The sequence below is a fragment of the Penaeus monodon genome, chromosome 12 (assembly GCF_015228065.2).
Source record: "Penaeus monodon isolate SGIC_2016 chromosome 12, NSTDA_Pmon_1, whole genome shotgun sequence".
In the NCBI taxonomy this organism is placed as follows: domain Eukaryota; kingdom Metazoa; phylum Arthropoda; class Malacostraca; order Decapoda; family Penaeidae; genus Penaeus; species Penaeus monodon.
Window position 1 is genome coordinate 47,701,247 of NC_051397.1, and position 20,000 is coordinate 47,721,246.

At 40.3% G+C, this 20,000-nt stretch overlaps 1 protein-coding gene across 3 annotated transcripts in view; it reads left to right on the forward strand.

Annotated features, from left to right (window-relative positions):
• LOC119579510 overlaps window positions 1-20,000 on the forward strand; it is a 39,977-nt gene that overhangs the window by 17,304 nt on the left and 2,673 nt on the right. For 2 of the 3 annotated variants that reach the window (XM_037927378.1, XM_037927377.1), the window contains exons 2-6: window positions 14,607-14,660; window positions 16,504-16,770; window positions 16,878-17,141; window positions 18,128-18,286; window positions 18,516-18,557. In XM_037927378.1, the coding sequence (XP_037783306.1) occupies window positions 14,607-14,660; window positions 16,504-16,770; window positions 16,878-17,141; window positions 18,128-18,286; window positions 18,516-18,557 (786 nt within the window). Of the gene's footprint in view, window positions 1-14,070; window positions 14,139-14,606; window positions 14,661-16,503; window positions 16,771-16,877; window positions 17,142-18,127; window positions 18,287-18,515; window positions 18,558-20,000 lie in introns of all 3 variants that reach the window. The other variant, XM_037927379.1, reaches the window with a different exon arrangement.

Here is a 20,000-nt window from a genome sequence, read left to right on the forward strand (position 1 = left end):
ATATGACGTAATGTGCATAATGTTTATCACTCGTCACGACTGGCAAAATCGCAGGCAAAAGAGAAACATCATCGATTTTTACGCCTACAACTACGACAACAAACTTTATTAATGAAAGACTATAGTATCTTTTGTTCTGTGTGGATGAGTGAGTGAGTGCGTAAATGTGAGCGAAAGTGGAGAATGGAAGTGAAGGTGAGTTCACAAACAATGAATCACAGACACGAAGAATAGCGTTCATTTTAATAACAGTGCGATAATTAGCAATGATATTAATATGCAATATTTGAACTACCATACTGAACTCAGCATTTAATGTTATGCGACAGAATGTGCGCATTGGTGAACGGTGACATGAAAAAAAATCTATGCATGCTACTCGTAACGCAAAGCTTCCCGGCTCAAACAATCCACGATTCTACATAATCTTGTTTTCGGATTTGCTACAAAATTCCGATATTCCGAGATAATCATATCTAGCTTAGGCATATCAGCCAACGCAAGCCTTCATCGTCGGAGGTACCTATACCCATATGACCAGGAAGTGCTGGAGAGAGCAGGAACAAAGCGTTTTCTTCTGAAGAACATCCGAAAAAGACAGTTGGAATTTTTGGAACACGTAATGCGAAAGGAAGAGCTAGAACATCTTAGCATGACAGGCAAGATCGATGGAAAACGAAGCAGGGGCAGACAAAGACTAACCTACACAGCAAGCATAAGTAGATGGACGAGTATAACGGAACGAGAAATTTCGAAGACCACAAAAGGCAGAAAGAGGTGGAAATCCATGATCGCCAACGTCCTTGTGGGACAGGGCACTTGAGAAGAAGAAGAATGAAACGAACTGAAAACTCGGCTCGTGACACTGCCGTCTATCGGGTATATAAATCTCACGAGATCACACGATCACCTAGGATTTCACCTAGAACATGCAAGCGGCTTCCATGAAGGTGAGAAGGGCATGAGTAATAAGGAAATAATAATTCTAGCCTAAAACCCTAGTCCTACTTTTATGAACGGACGTAAATAGGGGCTCACATTAATTCAAATAGAAATTTCCGATCAAAACTAATAATTCGGTTTTACTCTATATCTACTATCATACATCAGAGTGTAGTAAGATTAGGCGTTTTTACGAAAACCTGATTTGTATCGGGCATCCCTGTGCACTACCATAAAGATAAAATACTGAATTCAACCAATTAATTCATAAAAAATCGCGTTACGAGTTCCATCCTAGCGCAGAGATGTGTCACCATTGAGCAAAGTAACGGTGCTATGATTATCCCTACGAAAAAAACAACCAAATTAAAGGAAAAGCGAGCTTGGCTAGTCATAGCTCATCACGTACGCGACCGAGGGGATGTGAAAAAGAGGTCAGGTCGGGGCGAGGAGGTCAATTGTTAACGGGAATAGATATAAATGATAATAAGCGATGAAACTTTATCTTATTTTTTCATGGAAAATGCACATACACATTCACAAAAAAAGGTGTGATATGAGTGAAATTTTTTGTTATTTGTAAGCAGCTGATTTTTTAGCAATATCAAAAGTTAATCATTGGGGTTTTTGATAACTTTTGATATCCAAATATCATATCTACTTATTATCTTAGTTCTGGAATGTCGTTTATTGCATGCGGATGTAAAAAAAAAGACGTTTCGATCCACAGCGGGTGGGTTTTGATTTAGTTGCCATAAATATCAATATCCGTTTTGTTTGTGCGTATAATAATGCGCATTTTCACTACTGCGTCTTTCGGTGGGGTTCTAAACTCAATACAGCAAAGAGCGATTCTCATTTTTGCTGAAAAGTAAACAATAAAAACTGAATTTTTTTCAATTTCCTGATCTACTTCTTTTGTTTTTCATAGTTACTACCGGTCATTTTGAGTTTGGGTTAAACTCTTGCCTTTATGTACTTTTTCCCCTTTTAACGTTTTATTTTACATATTTCATCACACCCCCATCTCATCACATCTCACACCTCACATCATCTATCACCATCTCACATATCACATATCACATCACATCATCATCTATTCATTACCAAAAAACCACTCACATATTCATTATCATTTTTAAAATTTGCTTTAAAAGTTTGTTGACAGCGCAGAGAAAAAAAGACTGATTTGTAAAAAAAAAACGTCCTAGGGATAAGTTACCCAAACAATTCTTTTCGCCAAGTGACAGCCTATAAAAAAAACGCCATATTTCCAAAACTATTTTCGCACGTGTTTGCCCCCTTTGGGACAGAAAATTGAAGAAAAACTATTTCCCTTCATTTTACTTTCCTATGTTGAGGAAATAGAGTGAAAAGTGTTTTAAATGTTTAAAAAAAATGCAGAGTTTTGGGATATTCACACATCACACAATTATTTGACAAAAAAAATTGAAGTGATAAAACCGTGCAAAATAGATATTTTTTCCTTTTTTTCTCCATTTTGTTTCATCCTACAAAGTCTTGATCTAAAAAGATGCAATATTAAGCTATCCCCGAGCGGGGCCAACTTACCCGGATCTGCAATTGCTGCAACCTTTCTGAACGAAATAGCCCCCCTAAAATTGAGCTTTCAATCCTCTGAAAAGTCGTCATATTTCTCATCGAGGAATTAAGGTATCTCATCCCCCCCCCCACCCCTTGCTCGTTGTTGACGTGGGGGGGGGGGGGGCTTGGGAGACAGAGACTGAGGCCCATTGACTTGGACCTATCCCTCCCCTCATCTCTTTTTCGGGGTCTTTTTTTTCCCCCCTTTTTCCTTTTTTCCTTTTCTTCATCCCTTTTTCTGTCCATTATCCAAATTCTTTAGCTCATTTTTACCTTTTTTCGCCAAATCTTACATAATGTACCTCGGGAGCTTCGCCCCGCTCCCCCCTTTTTTGCTGTATTTTAAATTCGCTTTTAAAAACCTTAGATATGACGCGGCGAAAACTTTAAATAAAATAATAAATATCTACTGGGTTAAAACTTAAAAAAAAATGTTCTTTGGAGGTAAAAATACTGAATTTGTTTTTCCCCTTTGTAGGCTTCGGATATTTTTTTAAATCTCTTGATAAAGAAAAGTACCAAGCTGATAAATGCATGGGTTTCTTTTGATTAAATTACGCGCGAAGAAGCCATTTCTCAGATGAAAAAATTTAATATAATTCTCTTTAGGATACCTTTTCCCCAGAAATAAAATAAAAGCAAAACTCTTGCAAGGTATCACAATACGCTTGCGATTAAAACCCAAGTGATTGCAAAAATCCTTGTTTTAGGATTTTGGATTTAAAGCATTGTTTCGATTTTTTCCAATGGGCTTAACTCTCACATTACTGTTTTTTAAAGGGAAGTAGATTGTTTAGGGAACTTTGAAAAAAAAAATTTGATAAAAGGATAGCTTGAATAAAAAACAACTTTCATAAAATCGGAAATTTTCAGTATTTCCCAGTTAAAAAATGATCCTAAATGGGGAGTATTCGGCACGTTTTGACAAGCTTTTTTTTGCATTTGTTTTGATTTTCATGAATAAAGAAGTTTTGAATCAGCTCAAAGGTTAGGTAAAAAATCAAAGAAAAGGAGTCATCATCGCCTGATATTTGTAATTTTTACATTTTCCCTGGCAATTATAAAAAATAATAAAATATATATTATATAATAATATATATAAATATATATAAATAAAAATTATATAAAATATATATAATAATATATATATTATAATAATATATATTTATATATATATATATTTTAAAATAATATTTTTATATATTAAATATAATTGTTTACCTCACATAATGGTAGGTGCCCAGCGATTACCCAAAGGGAAAAAACACCTTTTTTAGCGCATCTTGGTGTTTATCGGATGGAACCGACCCTGTTCGTGTTTTTGCTACCGGAAAACCCCCATTTTCCCAAAAAAAAATTTACTAGTAAATTTCAAAATTGGAAAAAGTGGAAGAAAAATTTAATTTATAAAATTTAAACAAAAAAACAAGAATTTGTTTAAAACCAAGTTTCCCCATAATTAAAAATTCAATTTTTTAAGATTTTTTTAAAATTTGGCAAACCCCAACACCCAAAACCCCCACCAACCCCCCCATTAAAATACCAACCACCCCAGAACCAATTAAACAAACACTTTGGGCCCCCAAACCAAAAAAGAAACCAACACACCCCAAAAACACCACCCATCCAACAAGCAAAAAATTTTTTTACAAAACAAAAAAGAACACCAAACCAAATAAAATTTATTTTTTTCAAGGGGTAAGGGGACGCCCCTCCACCACCCCCCCAACCACCCCCCAAACCCCAAACCAAACCTACACACACCCCACCCACCGCCACCCACTCCCCCCCAAACTACAGACCCCACACCCCCACCCACCAAAACAAACATCCCAAACACCCAAACCCAAACCCAAACCCCCAACAAGAACCCCCCACCCTCCCACCCAAAAAAAATTACCCTCACGGGGCCCCAACGCCGAGGCGAGGGCCCCCCCTTGTTACAAACACGGGGATCCCTGAGGCACTTCTTGAGAAACGGCCCCAACCCCAAACCTTTGGGAAGGGCCGCAGCTGCCCCCTGCCCTTAGGACCCCCAATTCCCCCCCCCGGGGTTGTTGAAAAAAAGTTCAGGGTCTTTCCAAAACCGGTTTGGGGCCTTCCTGGTTTGGGGCACCCGGTTTTGGGAAGAAAACAGGTATGCCATTCTGTAACCCCGGGTTGGCCGGGGGCCTGAACGTCCCCTACCCCCCCAAAGTCGAACTTGGCGGCCAGGGGCATTAGGCCGGGGGGTTTTCCTTCCTGGCAAAATCATTCAAGGCCGGCCCCCAGGGTTTCCACTAAAGGGCCCGGGAAACCCAACGTCGGATCAGTCTGGCCTTTTGCCAGCTCCGCATGACTTTGGTCTGCCAAAAAAATTTATATCCTCCCAAGGTTGAAAATTTGGTACCAAAGCCCCCCAAAACCCGGGGAAACGGGAAAGAATTTTTTCACCTACCCCCCCAAAAGGCCAAACCCCCGTCCAGGGACTGTGGGGTTCCCCCCATTTTAAATTCAAGGGGGGTTCCCAGGACTGGTGGTGCCCCCCCGCCAAACAGTTTGGCCCCAAAAAAAGGCCTTTTGCCCCCCCTGTTTGGAAGAAAAAATTCCAAAAATGTTAAAATTTTGGAAAGGGGAACCCCTTTTTCCTCCCAAAAAAGGAAAGTCGCATCCCCGACCACGGCCCTTTTCTAGAAGGAATTTTAAACCACCCCCCCAAAAATTAAGGGGGGTTTAAAAGGTAACGCATTTCCCTTAAAAAAAAAAATTAAATTTTCACCCAAAGGGGGGATAAAAAAAATTTTAAATTAGGGCAACCCGGGGCGTTTTGCACTGCCCCTTACTTTTTTTAAGAAGAAAAACTGGACCCCAACCCCCAAAAATTGGGGGGATTCCAAAAAAGTCAGGATCTCCAAAATAGGGGCCCTTCCGATCACCCGAGCCAAACGGCCTCTTAAAGTATTGCTGGGGACAACCCCGCCCAACCAACCGTTAAAAGAAGTGGGTTTGTATAGCCAAAAATTGTGGGAACCCCTTCCCCAGGATTCCCCCCAAGGTTTCCCTTCCCGAGCCCCCTTTTTTGGTGTGGTGCGGCCCCCCGTCAAAGGGGAAAATTTGGCCAGAACCCTTTTGTGGATTGCGAGAAAATAATGCCCCCTGTTGGGTTTTGCACTTTTCGAAAATTTTCAAAACCTTTTCCTTACGAGGGGAGGCCCATCCCCCAACTCCCCCCCTTAAGAGGGGACCACCCCTAGCGGTCAGGGGGGATGACCAAACTGCCAGATGGCAGTCAGGCTGTATGCGGGCCCCCGACCCCATATTACCCCCAGCCTTTAGAGTTTCAGCAGGGGATATCACATAGCCTGCAGCTTTCCCACTTTTCCCTTTGGGAAAATCGCCAGCCTACCTTGGTGGGGTAGGGGGTTTCCCTACGATGGGTGGGTCCGGCACAGGCACCCCCCCCCCCCTTTGCTTGCATCCAAGCAACTTTAGGGGGGTCCCCTGGACAAACTGTTCAAAATACCACCCCAAACGTTCACAAACCCCCCCAACATCTGAATGACCCTTCCATCCGCTATCGACTAGTCATCGTGAGAGGGCTTGGGGTTCATTTTTGTCGGGGCTTGGTAGGCAGGGCAAAGGTCATTTACCAAAAAAGGGCCTTCCCTCCTCAGAAAAGTTTCCCTGATGGTTTTTCCTTGTCCCTTCGCATGTCCAACCCCTACGCACCATGGAACACGCAAACTTGTTTCCCCATTACCGAGCATGCGACACTTTCGTGGCCTCTAAGTCCCAGGGAAATTGGAATTCTGCCTTGCCCTTTGGGAAAAACACCAGGACTCCGATGTTTTCGAGTGTTCGCACTTAAAGAACTCCCCAGAGCACGGGGTTCCTAGTTCTGGTTTCTGTGAATCGGCCCGAAGACTGCCGTCGTGAACCCACGGGCGCACTCCACCCCCCTTATTTCTGTCCAATTGAAAACACTTAGGGTGGCCAAAGGGGGGACGGGGATTTTTTGAAGGGACCCGGGGGGTAGCCCAAGCAGCCAGGGTCGGTGCCACAGAACTCGGCACTCCGGGAAAAACCCCTGGTTCGGGAGGATCCTCCTCATGTGCTAACAAGAATGTGTTTCATCTCCTTGGCCAAGTCCCCGTACGCTGTACCAAGCCCAGCGATGGGGTTGGAGCGCTGGTACCAGGAGCCAGAGCCCCTCATTTTTGGGACCTGCAAAGTCCCGGAAAAGGAGGCGTTTGCCCTGCTGGATCAGCTCCCTGCCATGGGGGCCGGACAGACTTTTTTTAGCCAGCTCGGTCACGGGCCGGGATACCGCTTTAAAGGGTCGCCCAAAACAGCGAATGTCTCCGGGGGGCAACGTCTCCACATATGCGATTTTTGGCATAAAACCCCTCTTTCACATCGATTTTATATAATCAGTAGGACGTATCAGCAAAAAGAGACAAGAAGCCAAAAGCAGCTTCGTCTCAATGCCTGAACGCCTCAAAACCTGTGCCCACCTCGCTACCGCGGCTAAGTCGACGAATGGCTAGGGCTACACCCTGGGGGGGGTGCCTCGCTGCGGCCCACCAGGAGTCGGTGAACCACCACATGATTGTGCCGCTCCCAGGTTTCTCACTCGAGAGGCACCCACCTCAATCCCAGTCGTTTCAATTCCCGCGATAGCAGAGGTAACCGCCATCCTGCCGCAAAGGCCGGGTGTTCCAAGTGCCCCCCCGGGGAAACACGCCTGAGTTAAGCCTCGGGTTTTGGGCACTCCAGGTGCACACCACCTCTGCCGCCCCCGCCGAACAGCCCCAAAAAAGGGGGGGGCAGGCTGTTGGGGGGCCCAGGGCTTTCCCCCACAAGCTTCATGGGGGGTTGGCACCTGCGGGGCGCAGGCAGGATATAAATTCCTTTTTCCCAAACCTGCACCCCGACATTTGCCCCCCAGCGGGACCCCAGCCCCTTAAATTGCTGGGTGGGAGGGACAAAACCCTTCCCCCCGCATTTTTCCCTCCCCCGAGTGCCCCATTTTCCCCCGGGTGGGTAGGGAGAGGAGTTAGTCGAAGCCCCCCCCCAGGTTCCACACGCCCGGGGGGCCATAAAATCCGTACCTCTGGGGGGCCTCCTGCGCTCCCAGTTCCCCCACAGTTAGCCTTTGGACCGCAAGGTGCCCATTTTTCCCATGGGGGCCACGAGGAGGCCTGCAAGTCTTAATGATGGGAGGCTGTACCTGGCAGGGGGACTTTGGGAAAAGCTGCTCCCTTTTTCGCACTGGGGTAGCCAGGGGTGGAAGCTGCAAGCGAAAGGCAGAAGCACTTAACACAATAGGCTTCACCCATCACTTCACATCACCATGCGCGTGGGAAACACCCCCCACACACACACACACACCCCACAACACACACACACCACACCACACACCCCACAACACACCCCACACACACCCCAAACACCAAAAAACATACACACACAAATAATTATTTAAAATATATATATATATAATATTTATATAAATTTTTATATAAATATAATAAATATAAAAACACATAAAACACACACACACACAAACCCCCATACACACATCACCCCCACACACCCACAAAAACAACCACCCCCCACACACACACCCACACCCCACACCACCACAAATATAAATAATAATTTTATATATATATATATATATAATATATATATAATTACATATATACCATAACATACACATACATACATAAATAATTATATAATATTTTTATAATATATAATATTATAATATTATATATATATTTATATATATATATAAATACACATAACTACATACAACTACAATATATATATTATATATATTATATAATATATATATATTATATTATATCTTTTGTAAAAATATATAAAATACCATACTACATACATACATACATACATAATATTTATTAAATAATTAATTTTTATATATATATATAATATTATTATAATTTTCACATAACACCAATAGTATACACCATACCCCACACACAACCACACACACACAAACACACACCACACACCACAAACAATTAATTAATAATATATATATTAAAATTATTAAATAATATATATATATAAAAATATTATATATGTGTGTGTGTGTGTGTGTGTGGTGTGTGTGTTGGTGTGTGTGGTTTGTGTCTATAATATATATAATAAATATATAATTATATAATATTATATAATATATATAATATATATTAAAATAATATAATATGGGGGGGCCAGTGGCCACCCTAAGTGTTTCACCTGGCAGACTGCGGGAGGATGTGCCCGGGGTTTACCACGGCATCTCTGACCGATTCACGAACCACAAACCTGACGGACGGAGTAAAAATCGAACCCCGCTCGGAGTCCATTGGCTACGCCCTAGGGGGAAGGTAGAATTCCATCTCCCTGGGAGACTTAGAGGGCCCCTGAAACGTGTCTCGCAAGGCCCCCGGGTGAAAGGGAACAAATCTTAAAACGCTCTAAGCCCTCCTCCGATGACTGCAGTCCCATCAGCAGATGGACCGATCATCCAATCATGTTTGGGGTTCGTGAACGGGGTGAGTATTTTGAACATTTGTACCCGGTAACCCTCTAACAGTTGCTTGGTGCAACGAGAATCAGTGCCACCCACATGATGAAACCCACACACACATCATCCCAAAAAAGGTTTAAAATGGCATTTCCCAAACTGGAGTGGGGGAAACGCAGGGATATGGATTCCCCGCTTAACTGCTAAAGGTAGGGGTGAAAACCCATGGGCCGGGGCCTGCAACAGTCCCGACTGCCATCGCGTTGGTACCTTCCCCCCGACCTGCTAGGGGCGGGACAAACCCTCTCTGGAATGGGGAAAAAGGGGTCGTTGGGATTGTAGAAAAAACCGTGATTCATGGGGCGCATACAGGAAGGTTTTCGCACACACTTTCTGAAAAAGGATCCGCAACCCCCTACTGGGGATCAGAGATGGAGCGTCTGGGTTTACTCTTTTGGGAAATCCACAAAGACCGTAACTCGCTTCGAGTAAATTTTGAAATGCCGTCATGAGTTTTATGTGGGGGGCTTTTCAAACCCACATCGACATCAAGAAGGCGTTTTTCCCCGGTGCATCGGGATTGCTATTGGAAACATAAGACTTTGGGGAATTCCGACCAGATTATTTGGGCCGATAGCAAACCTCTTACTGGTTTCTGAAGTGCTGTAAAGTGTGGGGGGGGTTGTCGAACTTCTTTTCTGTTAAAATTTAAAGGGGGAGGGAGGGTGGTCCTTGCACCAACACTTTTTAACCCTTTAGGACTGGATAATGGGCAGGTACTAGCCAAAATCAGTGTGAAACAACACTGGAAAATAAGGTCCAACCTTGACTTTGCCGACGATGTTTTCATCCTACGGTCCTTGGGTTTCCCGGTGGGGGCTCTTTATGATTTAGCAATGAGGCCGGAAACCAAAAAGGCATAAGGATTGGTCTGGAAAGGACCATGAACTGATTAACAAGGTGTTTGGAGGTGTCGGTACCTATGCAGAAGGACCAAGTGCGTGTCTTCAAAACCTTTATACTGCCCTTTTGCTCTATGGATGCGAAACCCGGCGCTATCCAGTGTCTTGGAGTCTCGCCTTGATTTCATCTGTAACAAATTCCCTTTTACCGGATCATTTGGGGGCAGTTGGGAGGACCCCCTGTCCCAACCGGGGGTTCACCATGAACTGGAGGGACCTGTTACTTTCATAATCCGGGATCCCAACTCAGGCTATTCCCCTAGCTCTCTCCCTTGGGACGACCCTGCCCACGGTTGTCTCTCTGCGAAACAAACCGGGTGGGGGAGACCTGTGGGACCCAGGAGATCTGGGTTGGGGCTCGAGAGACCTGTCGCCCGGGGAATTTGAGATGGGCCGTGTGCCTGCCCGGGGACCGCATCGAGGGTCCCGTGGCTGGGAAACGAAGGGGGTGCGGGCCCTGCGCCCCGTCGGTTAACCCCTTTATGATGATGATGAGATACAATATATACATTATTTAACATAAATATGAGTAAACAATGTAATATGTGGTTTTTTATATTACAACACACACACACACACACAACCAACACACAACACACACACCAACACACCCACACACACATTATATAGGTATATATATATATATATATTTATATATTATATTTATATATATTTTAAAATTGTTATAAAATACACAACACATATACGCCATAACAACACACACACCCCCCCCGCACCACACACACCCCACAAAAACCACCACACATATTGCTAATAAGATTATGCATGCTGAATATTTACAGTTGAAGTCAATTTATTTAAACACATATAATAATTTTAACATGTAAATCTCTGTTTCTGGATCCACTCTCGTACCGACCATCAGTATATGTGGAGTCAAGAGTTACTGTATCGCAGAAGTGTAGGATATACTTTTAGTGTATCGGCAGACTGCAAAGGATGAGAATCACTGTTCTTGGATGCCAAGAGATCACAGGAAACAACTTTGGGAAATTTTTTGAAAAAAAAAATCTAATTAATGTTTTAAAAGTAATAAAGGCAGAAGCGTAGTTTTCTTTTTCTGTTTTTTCCTGAAAATATAAAAGACCGGGTTTCCGGTGTTTTGATTTTATATTTCCTTCGGGGAGACTATTTTTTGTTGAAGAAGGAACATTTTGCTTTTTTTTTGGAAACCAAAGTGAAACCCGGGCGGATTTTCGAAGCCTTTTTTCCTACTTTTGGGTTTGTTAGGAGCTCTTGTGAAAAAAAGGTATTTTTTCCAAAGATTTGAATTAAATTACGATAGGTAAAAATTTTTGCAGATAGTTGTGTGTTTTTGGGGGGGGGGGTGTGGTGTTTTGTGTGTGTTGGGGGTGAGGGGAGTGAGTGAGTGATTTAGTGAGTGATGATGGTGGGGGTGTGTGTGTGTGTGTGTTGTGGTTTTGTGTTGTGGGGGTGTGTGGGTGTGGTGGTGGTGCGTGGGCTGCGGCGTGCGTGTTTTTTGTGTGAAGGTAATTGGGTTTGTGCGTTTGTGCTGCGTGGTTTTGGGGGCGTGTTCGTATGAAATTGTTGGTTTTTAATTATTATTACACGTATTCACAACCATTTTTCTCTCTCTCGCTCCTCTCTCTCTCTCTCCCTCTCTTTTCTCCCCCTCTTCTCTTCCCCCTCTTTGTTTTCTCTCTCCCCTCCCCCCCCTCTCTCCCTCTCTCTCTCTCACTCTTTTTTCTGTTCTCTCTTTTTTGAAAAATAAGACAATTATTACTTAAAATTTCTCTCAGATGCTGAATCCGTGTTCCTGCCCAAACCAAACAACTGGGGAGTCCTGTCAACGGTAATGTCCCCCCCCAAAATCCCTTTTTGTCAATGAAATAAAAGGGCATCTTGTTTCTGTGTTTATTTTCAAAAAAAAAACAAAAAAAAAAACGTCCCTGGGGCAAAAAGAGGCTCGTGTAGCCTCATGTACTGTTTACTATTAACATAGGCTGGGTATTTTTTTTAGGGGAAAAGGTTTTTTACTAAGGAATCGGATTATAAAAAAGAGCTAGGAATTTAGAAAGAAAAAATTTTGGGTTTGGTCAGATTCAAAGGGGTTAGTTCGTTTAAAGAAAATCTTTTTACTAGGAGTTTTATTTTTTAAAAAAATAGTCATTTATATATTTCGAAAAAGTCTTTTTGGGGTTGGTGGGTCTCAGCTCTTCGGTGCTTTTCTTGTTTTTTTTTTAATACAAAGGTGATTGAATGTGATGTGGGGCTTGGGGTAATCAAATTAATGATAAAGGGTTTGGGGAAAGATTTAAACTTTGTCATTTGGGAATAATAAGATATAAAGATAATATCACATATCATCATTTTTTATTTTAATGGATGATGTTTTCATTGTTTTTATTTGTTTTTATTATTATTTTATTATTTTTTTTTTTTTTATTTTTTTTTATTTATTCTTATTTCGTTTATTTTTATTATTATTATTATTTTAATTATTTAATAATAATAATAAAATAAAATAATAATTTTATTATTTTTAATTATTATTTTTAAATTTTTATCTTATTTATTATTATTTTTTTAGATAATTTTATTATTATTTTAATATTATTGCATTAACATGATTTTTTTATTTTTTTTTTAATTATTTTTATATAATCTCTGGCATAACTGCGTATCATACAAAAATAAGGGACTTTAATCAGCAGCCCATGGTTATGATTTCATGCATAACGACGAAAAACAAACAAAAAAATTTTAAAAAATGGTGATGGTGGTGAAAATGGTGTTATTGATCATATCCCTAACTTTTGTAACTAAAAACTAATTTATTATTTTTTTTAATAGCTACTGCCACCACGGGTAGCACAGTAGTCTCCTCCCCATTCCCCACGACTGGGTTTTCCCGGAAACAGCATAAAAGGGTCCTTTGAAATTAAAAAATCGCCTTTAGGGGTCATAGACAAGACCGGTTTGTTTTTGCATTTTTATATCAGAAAAACAACCCCCTTTAAGAAATGGCACATAAGACACAGGCATTTTTGCGTTACCCCATGAAGTTTTTTGCTGACAGGGTTGATCCCCACCACTGGGAGAGTACCACTACCAGCAAGGGAATAAAAAGTGTCCATGTAAACAAAAATGGGGCCCTACATAGCACATCATTTTAAAAAAAATATAGATAGTAAATGAGGGTACTTGTGTCTAGAAATATTTTTGAATAATAAATCATTTTAAACCCAAAATTTTTTACAAATTCATCTTCCCCTGAGAGCCGTACCCCTTGAAGCAATTATGGTAGCCTTAAAGCAAAGGGAAAGCAAAAATTGGCGACAAAAGCTTCTTATGATCTTATTTTTTAGCAAAGGTTCTTTCTGGGGCCCGGAAAATTCGGGGGGGGGGGTGAGGTTGGATTTAAAACTAGGAATCGTATTTTCGTTTCTCACTTTTAAAATTTTTTAAGGGGGATGTGTCCCCTCTTTTTAAATATTAAAATCTTTGAAACATTAAAAAAAAAAATGATACTTTACTAACCCTTTTTGGGACTTTTGGCTGATACATCAAATGTTTCTGTTGTTTGCGTTGTGTGTGGTGTGGGGTTTTACGCAGTATCTGTAACTATATCATTGATTAGTTTAAGGGGAAAGAAACTCCAACCTCATTTTCTGTTTAGGGTATCCTCGGGGATATACCATGGGCAGCCCCCCGTAAAGAAATGGGGTGGAGAAGGCGGGATCAACGCCTGCACGCCATGGGCACCCTTCGTCTTTTATGGGCTGCGCAGGAGGTCACCGCTCATCCTCAAAACCTCCCAGAAATCAGAACCGCACCTGAACCTAATCAACAGATGGGGCATGACCCCCCCCCCCCCTTTTTACAAGAGTCAGCAGGATAACAATCTGTTGGAAGTTTTGTGAAAAAAACATCTAATTAATGTTCTGTAACAGTAATAAAGGCAGAAGCGTAGTTTTCTTTATCTGTTCCAATGATAAGATATGAAATGAGCCGGGTTTACGCGGTCGTATTCTGATTTTATATTTCCTTCGGCAGAGCTATTTAACTTGTTGAAGAAGGAATCATTATGCTTTAAGGAAACACATGTGAACCGGACGGATTGCGTAAGCCTTTTCTCATACGTTGGGTTTGTTAGGAGCTCTCTGTGATAAAGGTGATTTGTCACAATTATGATTTGAATTAAATGTATCGATATCGAGTAATATTTCATGCAGATATTGTGTGTGTGTGTGTGTGTGTGTGTGTGTGTGTGTGTGTGAGTGAGTGCGTGCGTGCGTGCGTGCGTGCGTGCGTGCGTGCGTGTGTGTGTGAGTGTAATGGTGTGTTTGTGCGTTTGTGTCTGCGTGTGTGGCTGCGTGTTCGTACGTGAAATTGTTGTTGTAATTATTATTAACACGATCATTCACAAACACATTCTCTCTCTCTCTCTCTCTCTCTCTCTCTCTCTCTCTCTCTCTCTCTCTCTCTCTCTCTCTCTCTCTCTCTCTCTCTCTCTCTCTCTCTCACTCTTTCTCTGTTCTCTCTGTTTGTGTGAAAAATAATTGATCAATTATTACTATAATTTCTCTCAGATGCTGAATCCGTGTTCCTGCCCACAACCACAACAACTGGGAGTCCTGTCAACGGTATGTCGCCCGAAATCACCTTTTTGTCAAGTGAAATAAAAGGACATCTTGTTTCTGTGTTATATTACATAAAAAAAACAAAACAAAAAAAACATGTCCACTGGACAAATGAGGTCTCGTGTAATGCCTCATTGTAATCTGTATTACTATTAACAATAGTGCTGAATATTGCTTTTTAGGGGGAATGAGGTTGGTTTACTAAGGAATCAGGATTATAAATAGAGCTAGGAAGTTTATGTAATGAAAAATATGTCTGGGTTTGGTCATGATTCAAGAGGCATCTAGTTGCGTTTATTCAAGAAAATCTTTTTACTAGGTAGTTCATTTTCTATAAAAAATAGTCATTTATATATTTCGAAACTGTCTTTTTTGGGCGTTGGCTGAGGTCTCAGCTCTTTCGGTGCTTTTCTTGTTATTTTATGATAATGACAAAGGTGATTGTAATGATGATGATGATGACTGTGATAATGACAAATAATAATGATAATAGGTTATGGGAATGATTATAACTTTTGTCATTGGTAATAATAATGATAATAATGATAATATCAACATCATCATCATTATTATTATTATTATGATGATGATGATGTTTATTATTATTATTATTATAATAATAATAATTATTATTATTATTATTATTATTATTATCATTATTATTATTATTATTATTATTATTATTTTAGATAATTGTTATTATTATTTTAATCATTATTGTCATTAACATGATTGTTTTTATTTTTTTTGTAATTATTGTTATATAATCTCTGGCATAAGCTGCGTATCATACATCAAAATAAGGGACTTAAGTCAGCAGCCACATGGATTATGATTTCATGCATAACAGACGAAACACAAACAAAATTCTAAAATAATGGTGATGGTGGTGAAGATGGTGATTATTAGTATCATATCCATAACTTTTGTAACTACAACACTAATATTATTACTTCTTTTAATACTGCTACTGCCACCACGGGTATGCACAGTAGTCTCCTCCCGATTCCGCACGACTGGGTTTTCCCGGAAACAGCAGTAAATGGGTCCTTTGAACTTAGAACAATCGCTCTTTAGGAATCATAGACAAGACACTGGGTTCAGATTTTGCATTTGTGATATCAGAATAACAAACCTCTCATAGAAATTGGCACATACAGACACAGGCATTTTTGCGTTACCGCATGAAGTTTCTGCATGCACAGGGTCTGATCCTAGCACACTGGCAGAGTACCACTACCAGCAAGGTAATAAACACAGTGTCCATGTAAACAAACATGGCGCCATACATAGCACATCATTTTAAATAAATATAGATATGTAAATGAGGCTACTATAGTGTAGCTAGAAATATTTTAGAATAATAACTCATATTTAAACAAACTTCTTTTATCATATTCATCTTCCTCTGAGAGCCGTACCGCTTGCAAGCAATTCATACGGATAGCCTTAAAGTCATACGGAAACGCAAAAATTGGCGACAAAAAGCTATTCTTATGATCTTATCTTATTAGCAAAAGGTTCTTTCTGGGCCGGAAAATTCGGGGGGGGGGGTGAGGGTTAGGGATTAAATCTAGGAATCGTATGTTTCTGTTTCTCACTTTAAAGGTTTTGAAGAGATGTGTCCCCTCTTTCAAATATTAAAATCTTATGAAATACATATAAGAAAAAAAAATGATACATTATACATAACCCTTTTGGCACTTTTGGCTGATACATACAAACATGTATGTGCGTGATTGTTTGCGTGTGTGTGTGTGTGTGTGTGTACGCATGTATCTGTAACATATATCATTGATTAGTTAAGGTAGATGAAACATCTCAAAACCTCATTTGATCTGTTCAGGATATCCTGCTGGGGATATACCATGGGCAGCCCACGTACAAGAAATGGCTGGACGAAGGCGGAGACATCAACGCCATGCACGCCATGGGCTACACCTTCGTCTTCATGGTCTGCGCAGGAGGTCACTCGCTCATCCTGCAAGACCTCCTAGAAATACAGAACCTGCACCTGAACCTAATCAACAGATGGGGCATGACCCCCCTAATGGGCGCGGTGAAATGGGGCCACGATGAATGCGCTCGGCTCTTGCTCACCACCAAGCATTCCGTGAGTCTTTCCTTAAAAATCTAAATAGAAAATCTTGGTATTTTTATCACCCGCTTTTGCCGAATGACGTTCTGTGCCTAAACTTAAGGAAGAATCGGTCTCCGCAGTGCCAGTTGGACCTGACCGTCAAGGACAAGGAGGGCCTGACCGCGCTCTCCCTCGCGGCCCGGGAGAAACGCTGGAACATCATCCCTCTCCTCCTCAAGCCCCACGTGCGCTACGACGCAGACACCATCGACTTCACCCTCTACAGAGTCGTGGACGGAGGCCTGTGGGAAGTGGTCACCACGCTGCTGGAGGAGCACGACAACCTCAGCCAAGAAGCGATTACCAGGGTCCTCTTTAGGGCTACGAGGGAAAATAATGTTCAGGTAAAATGACCAGATTCATATGACTACAAATTCTTCGTTGTTTAAAGGTTTTTGTTATTCTAAGATTAAAAAAAAAATCATTCTAATGAATGTTTCAGGTGAAACAGTTTTTTCATGTGTAAAGAATGTAAAGATTGTCAACTGATGCCATAGATGAAAAGCAAACATAGGAGGAAAAAAACTAGAAAAGATGAAATGACGACAATAAAATTAATTAGGGAGAACACTGTGGTCTTCACTTTTAGCTTGCTCTGCTTATCACTTTAATCGTCATCTAAGTCAGTAATTCCCAAAGTGGGCGGTACCGCCCCCCTAAGGGCGGTGGAAAGGTCTTAGAGGTGGGGGCGGTAGGGGGGCGAGAGGATGCATTTGGAGCAGTTAAATAAATAACTTTTGTTTTTTTACAAAACTGCTAAATGAATTGGTTTACCAAATTAAGGTTTAATTGTGAGGTACATATCTGCGTTTAATCTAGCTGTTTTCAATTTGAAGGATGCCAAAATAAAAAGAGAGAGGGGTTGTGTTAGGAATCCACCTAGAAGCCAAGTGGGTGCCAGCCTGGAAGACTTTGAGAACCACTGATCTAAGTGATGCAGCCCTGCTTTATAACATTACAAAGTTCCAAGCAAATAAGTATCTATATAGAATTATATGTTCCAACCAGTTATGTTGTTGAAAGCAAGTCGTTTTTTTATGTGATTCTAACTAAGCCTTTCCATTTCGCCAAGTAATCTGTTGCTTCCGGTTATATTGAAAGTTCCGAGTAGATGAGTCAGTCAAAATCCTTTCCTAAATCCGGCTTCAAGAGCGAAGAGAACATAAAAAAAATATTGCGGTGCTGACAATCTCTTGTGGCGGAAATGTAGGATTACGTCGCGTTATTAACAGAAACCAGTTGGTGAAGTAACAAGGTCATAGCTTTAATCTTTTTTAGTGATTACCACATAATCTGAAGATGGTAGTCAAATTGCAACATGATTTTGCAGGTGGTGAGGATAATAGTGGAGAAACACATCCACCTGTGCAGATACGAGGACTTGGTTACGGCAAGGATACTGGCGGAGGACTACAAGTACATGGATATTGAAAGACTTCTCCTGGGAGCGAGGACGCGAAGTCTCGATTTCCTCTTGAACCTGAGCATGGTAAGTTCCAGATCCTTGCGGTTCGCAGAGGATCTGTGGTCGGTCTCGCAAATCCTCTAAGGACACTGGAATTCATTAAGATATCAACGGTTTGAGGCCAAGTTGATCGGACACTTATGTAACATTTCCACCAGCCAATAGCTCACGGCTTGATGATACTTCCAAGTAAATCTTAAATTATTCGATAAGCAGAAACCCAGCATTGAATTTTCGTTCATTTTTTTTCCAGTCTATGGGTCTGCCTCCAGAAATGAGTCTTCCTGTGACTCAGGTGAGAATACTTTCCCTTATATTATACTTTTTGCCTTGTATGCCCTATTCTATAACTAATATTAACTCCTTGCGTTTAAGTCATATCGAAAATATTAGATTAGATAGGGAAGTTGGATGCCACCTTAGATAAGATAAGCTAATGTACTGTTTTTTTAAGGTGACAGTTCTATCAATCACCTCCTAAAAAGGATTAAGGAGAATTTTCCGGAATGAAGATATTTCACTTGTTTTTATGATCGAGATTTGTAAATAAAATGATGATGTCTGTCTGTCTACGGATACATTACTGTATGTATACGTATGTAAAGATATTAATTTTATTTATACGTTTTATACTTGTTAGATATATATGAATAACTAAATAGCTGAATATACAGATATGGATTAGATACAGATATGTGCCTGTATGTTTGTATAAGTGTATAAATCAGGAATGGAACCAAACCAGGAAATGAAAAACTGGCAACTCACTCATACTCTGGCGGACTCCAACTTGCCAAATCTATTTCGTATTCTAATCACCTGATACTCAAAACTTATGCTTACGTATGTTTGATATTCTTTAAAGCTCACACTCAGTATTTTCAACTCTTTACGCCACTCGGTCATGTTTCTTTTTCTTCTAGGGGGCCAGTTTTTCCTTTCCTAAAATGGGATGGAGTATAGTAATAGTGTAATGGTGTTAATAACTGGTATCATTTTGACCGAATTTCTTGTAGATGTAACGGCTAGTGACAAATAAGCCACCGGAACTAGTTGTGCAAGTGTGTGTTAGGCACCTTTCTTCTAAGCAGGAGAAATTATTGTGCTTGTGAATTATCATTTTTGGTTGTGGATTGAACAAAATCCTTGTATGTTCGAAATTAATGTTATTTAAACACGGAAAAAATCCTGTGAATTTCAAGTCATATACGCATACAATAAATAAATAAATAAATAAATAAATAAATAAATAAATAAATAAATATACATACATACATATATATATATATATATATATATATATATATATATATATATATATATATATATATATATATATATATATATATATATATATATATATATATATATATATATATATATATATATATATATATATATATATATATATGAAAGATTGAAGAATGCATTGCCCACGGGGAGTGTGTGTAAAACCTCGCTATCATGACTCATGCATAGGAAGATAGGTAATCTCTATGGAGCTAGTTAGATCCTGGTTGCACACTCCTTTTAGTGGGTCGTGTGGTATGGTTGGTTTATTACTAGCCCGGCAGAAAGGGTTCTTATATATCTTCATCAATGCGGCATTGCATTATTCCATCTTTCACACACACACACACACACACACACACACACACATATATATATATATATATATATATATATATATATATATATATATATATATATATATATATATATATATACATATGTAGAT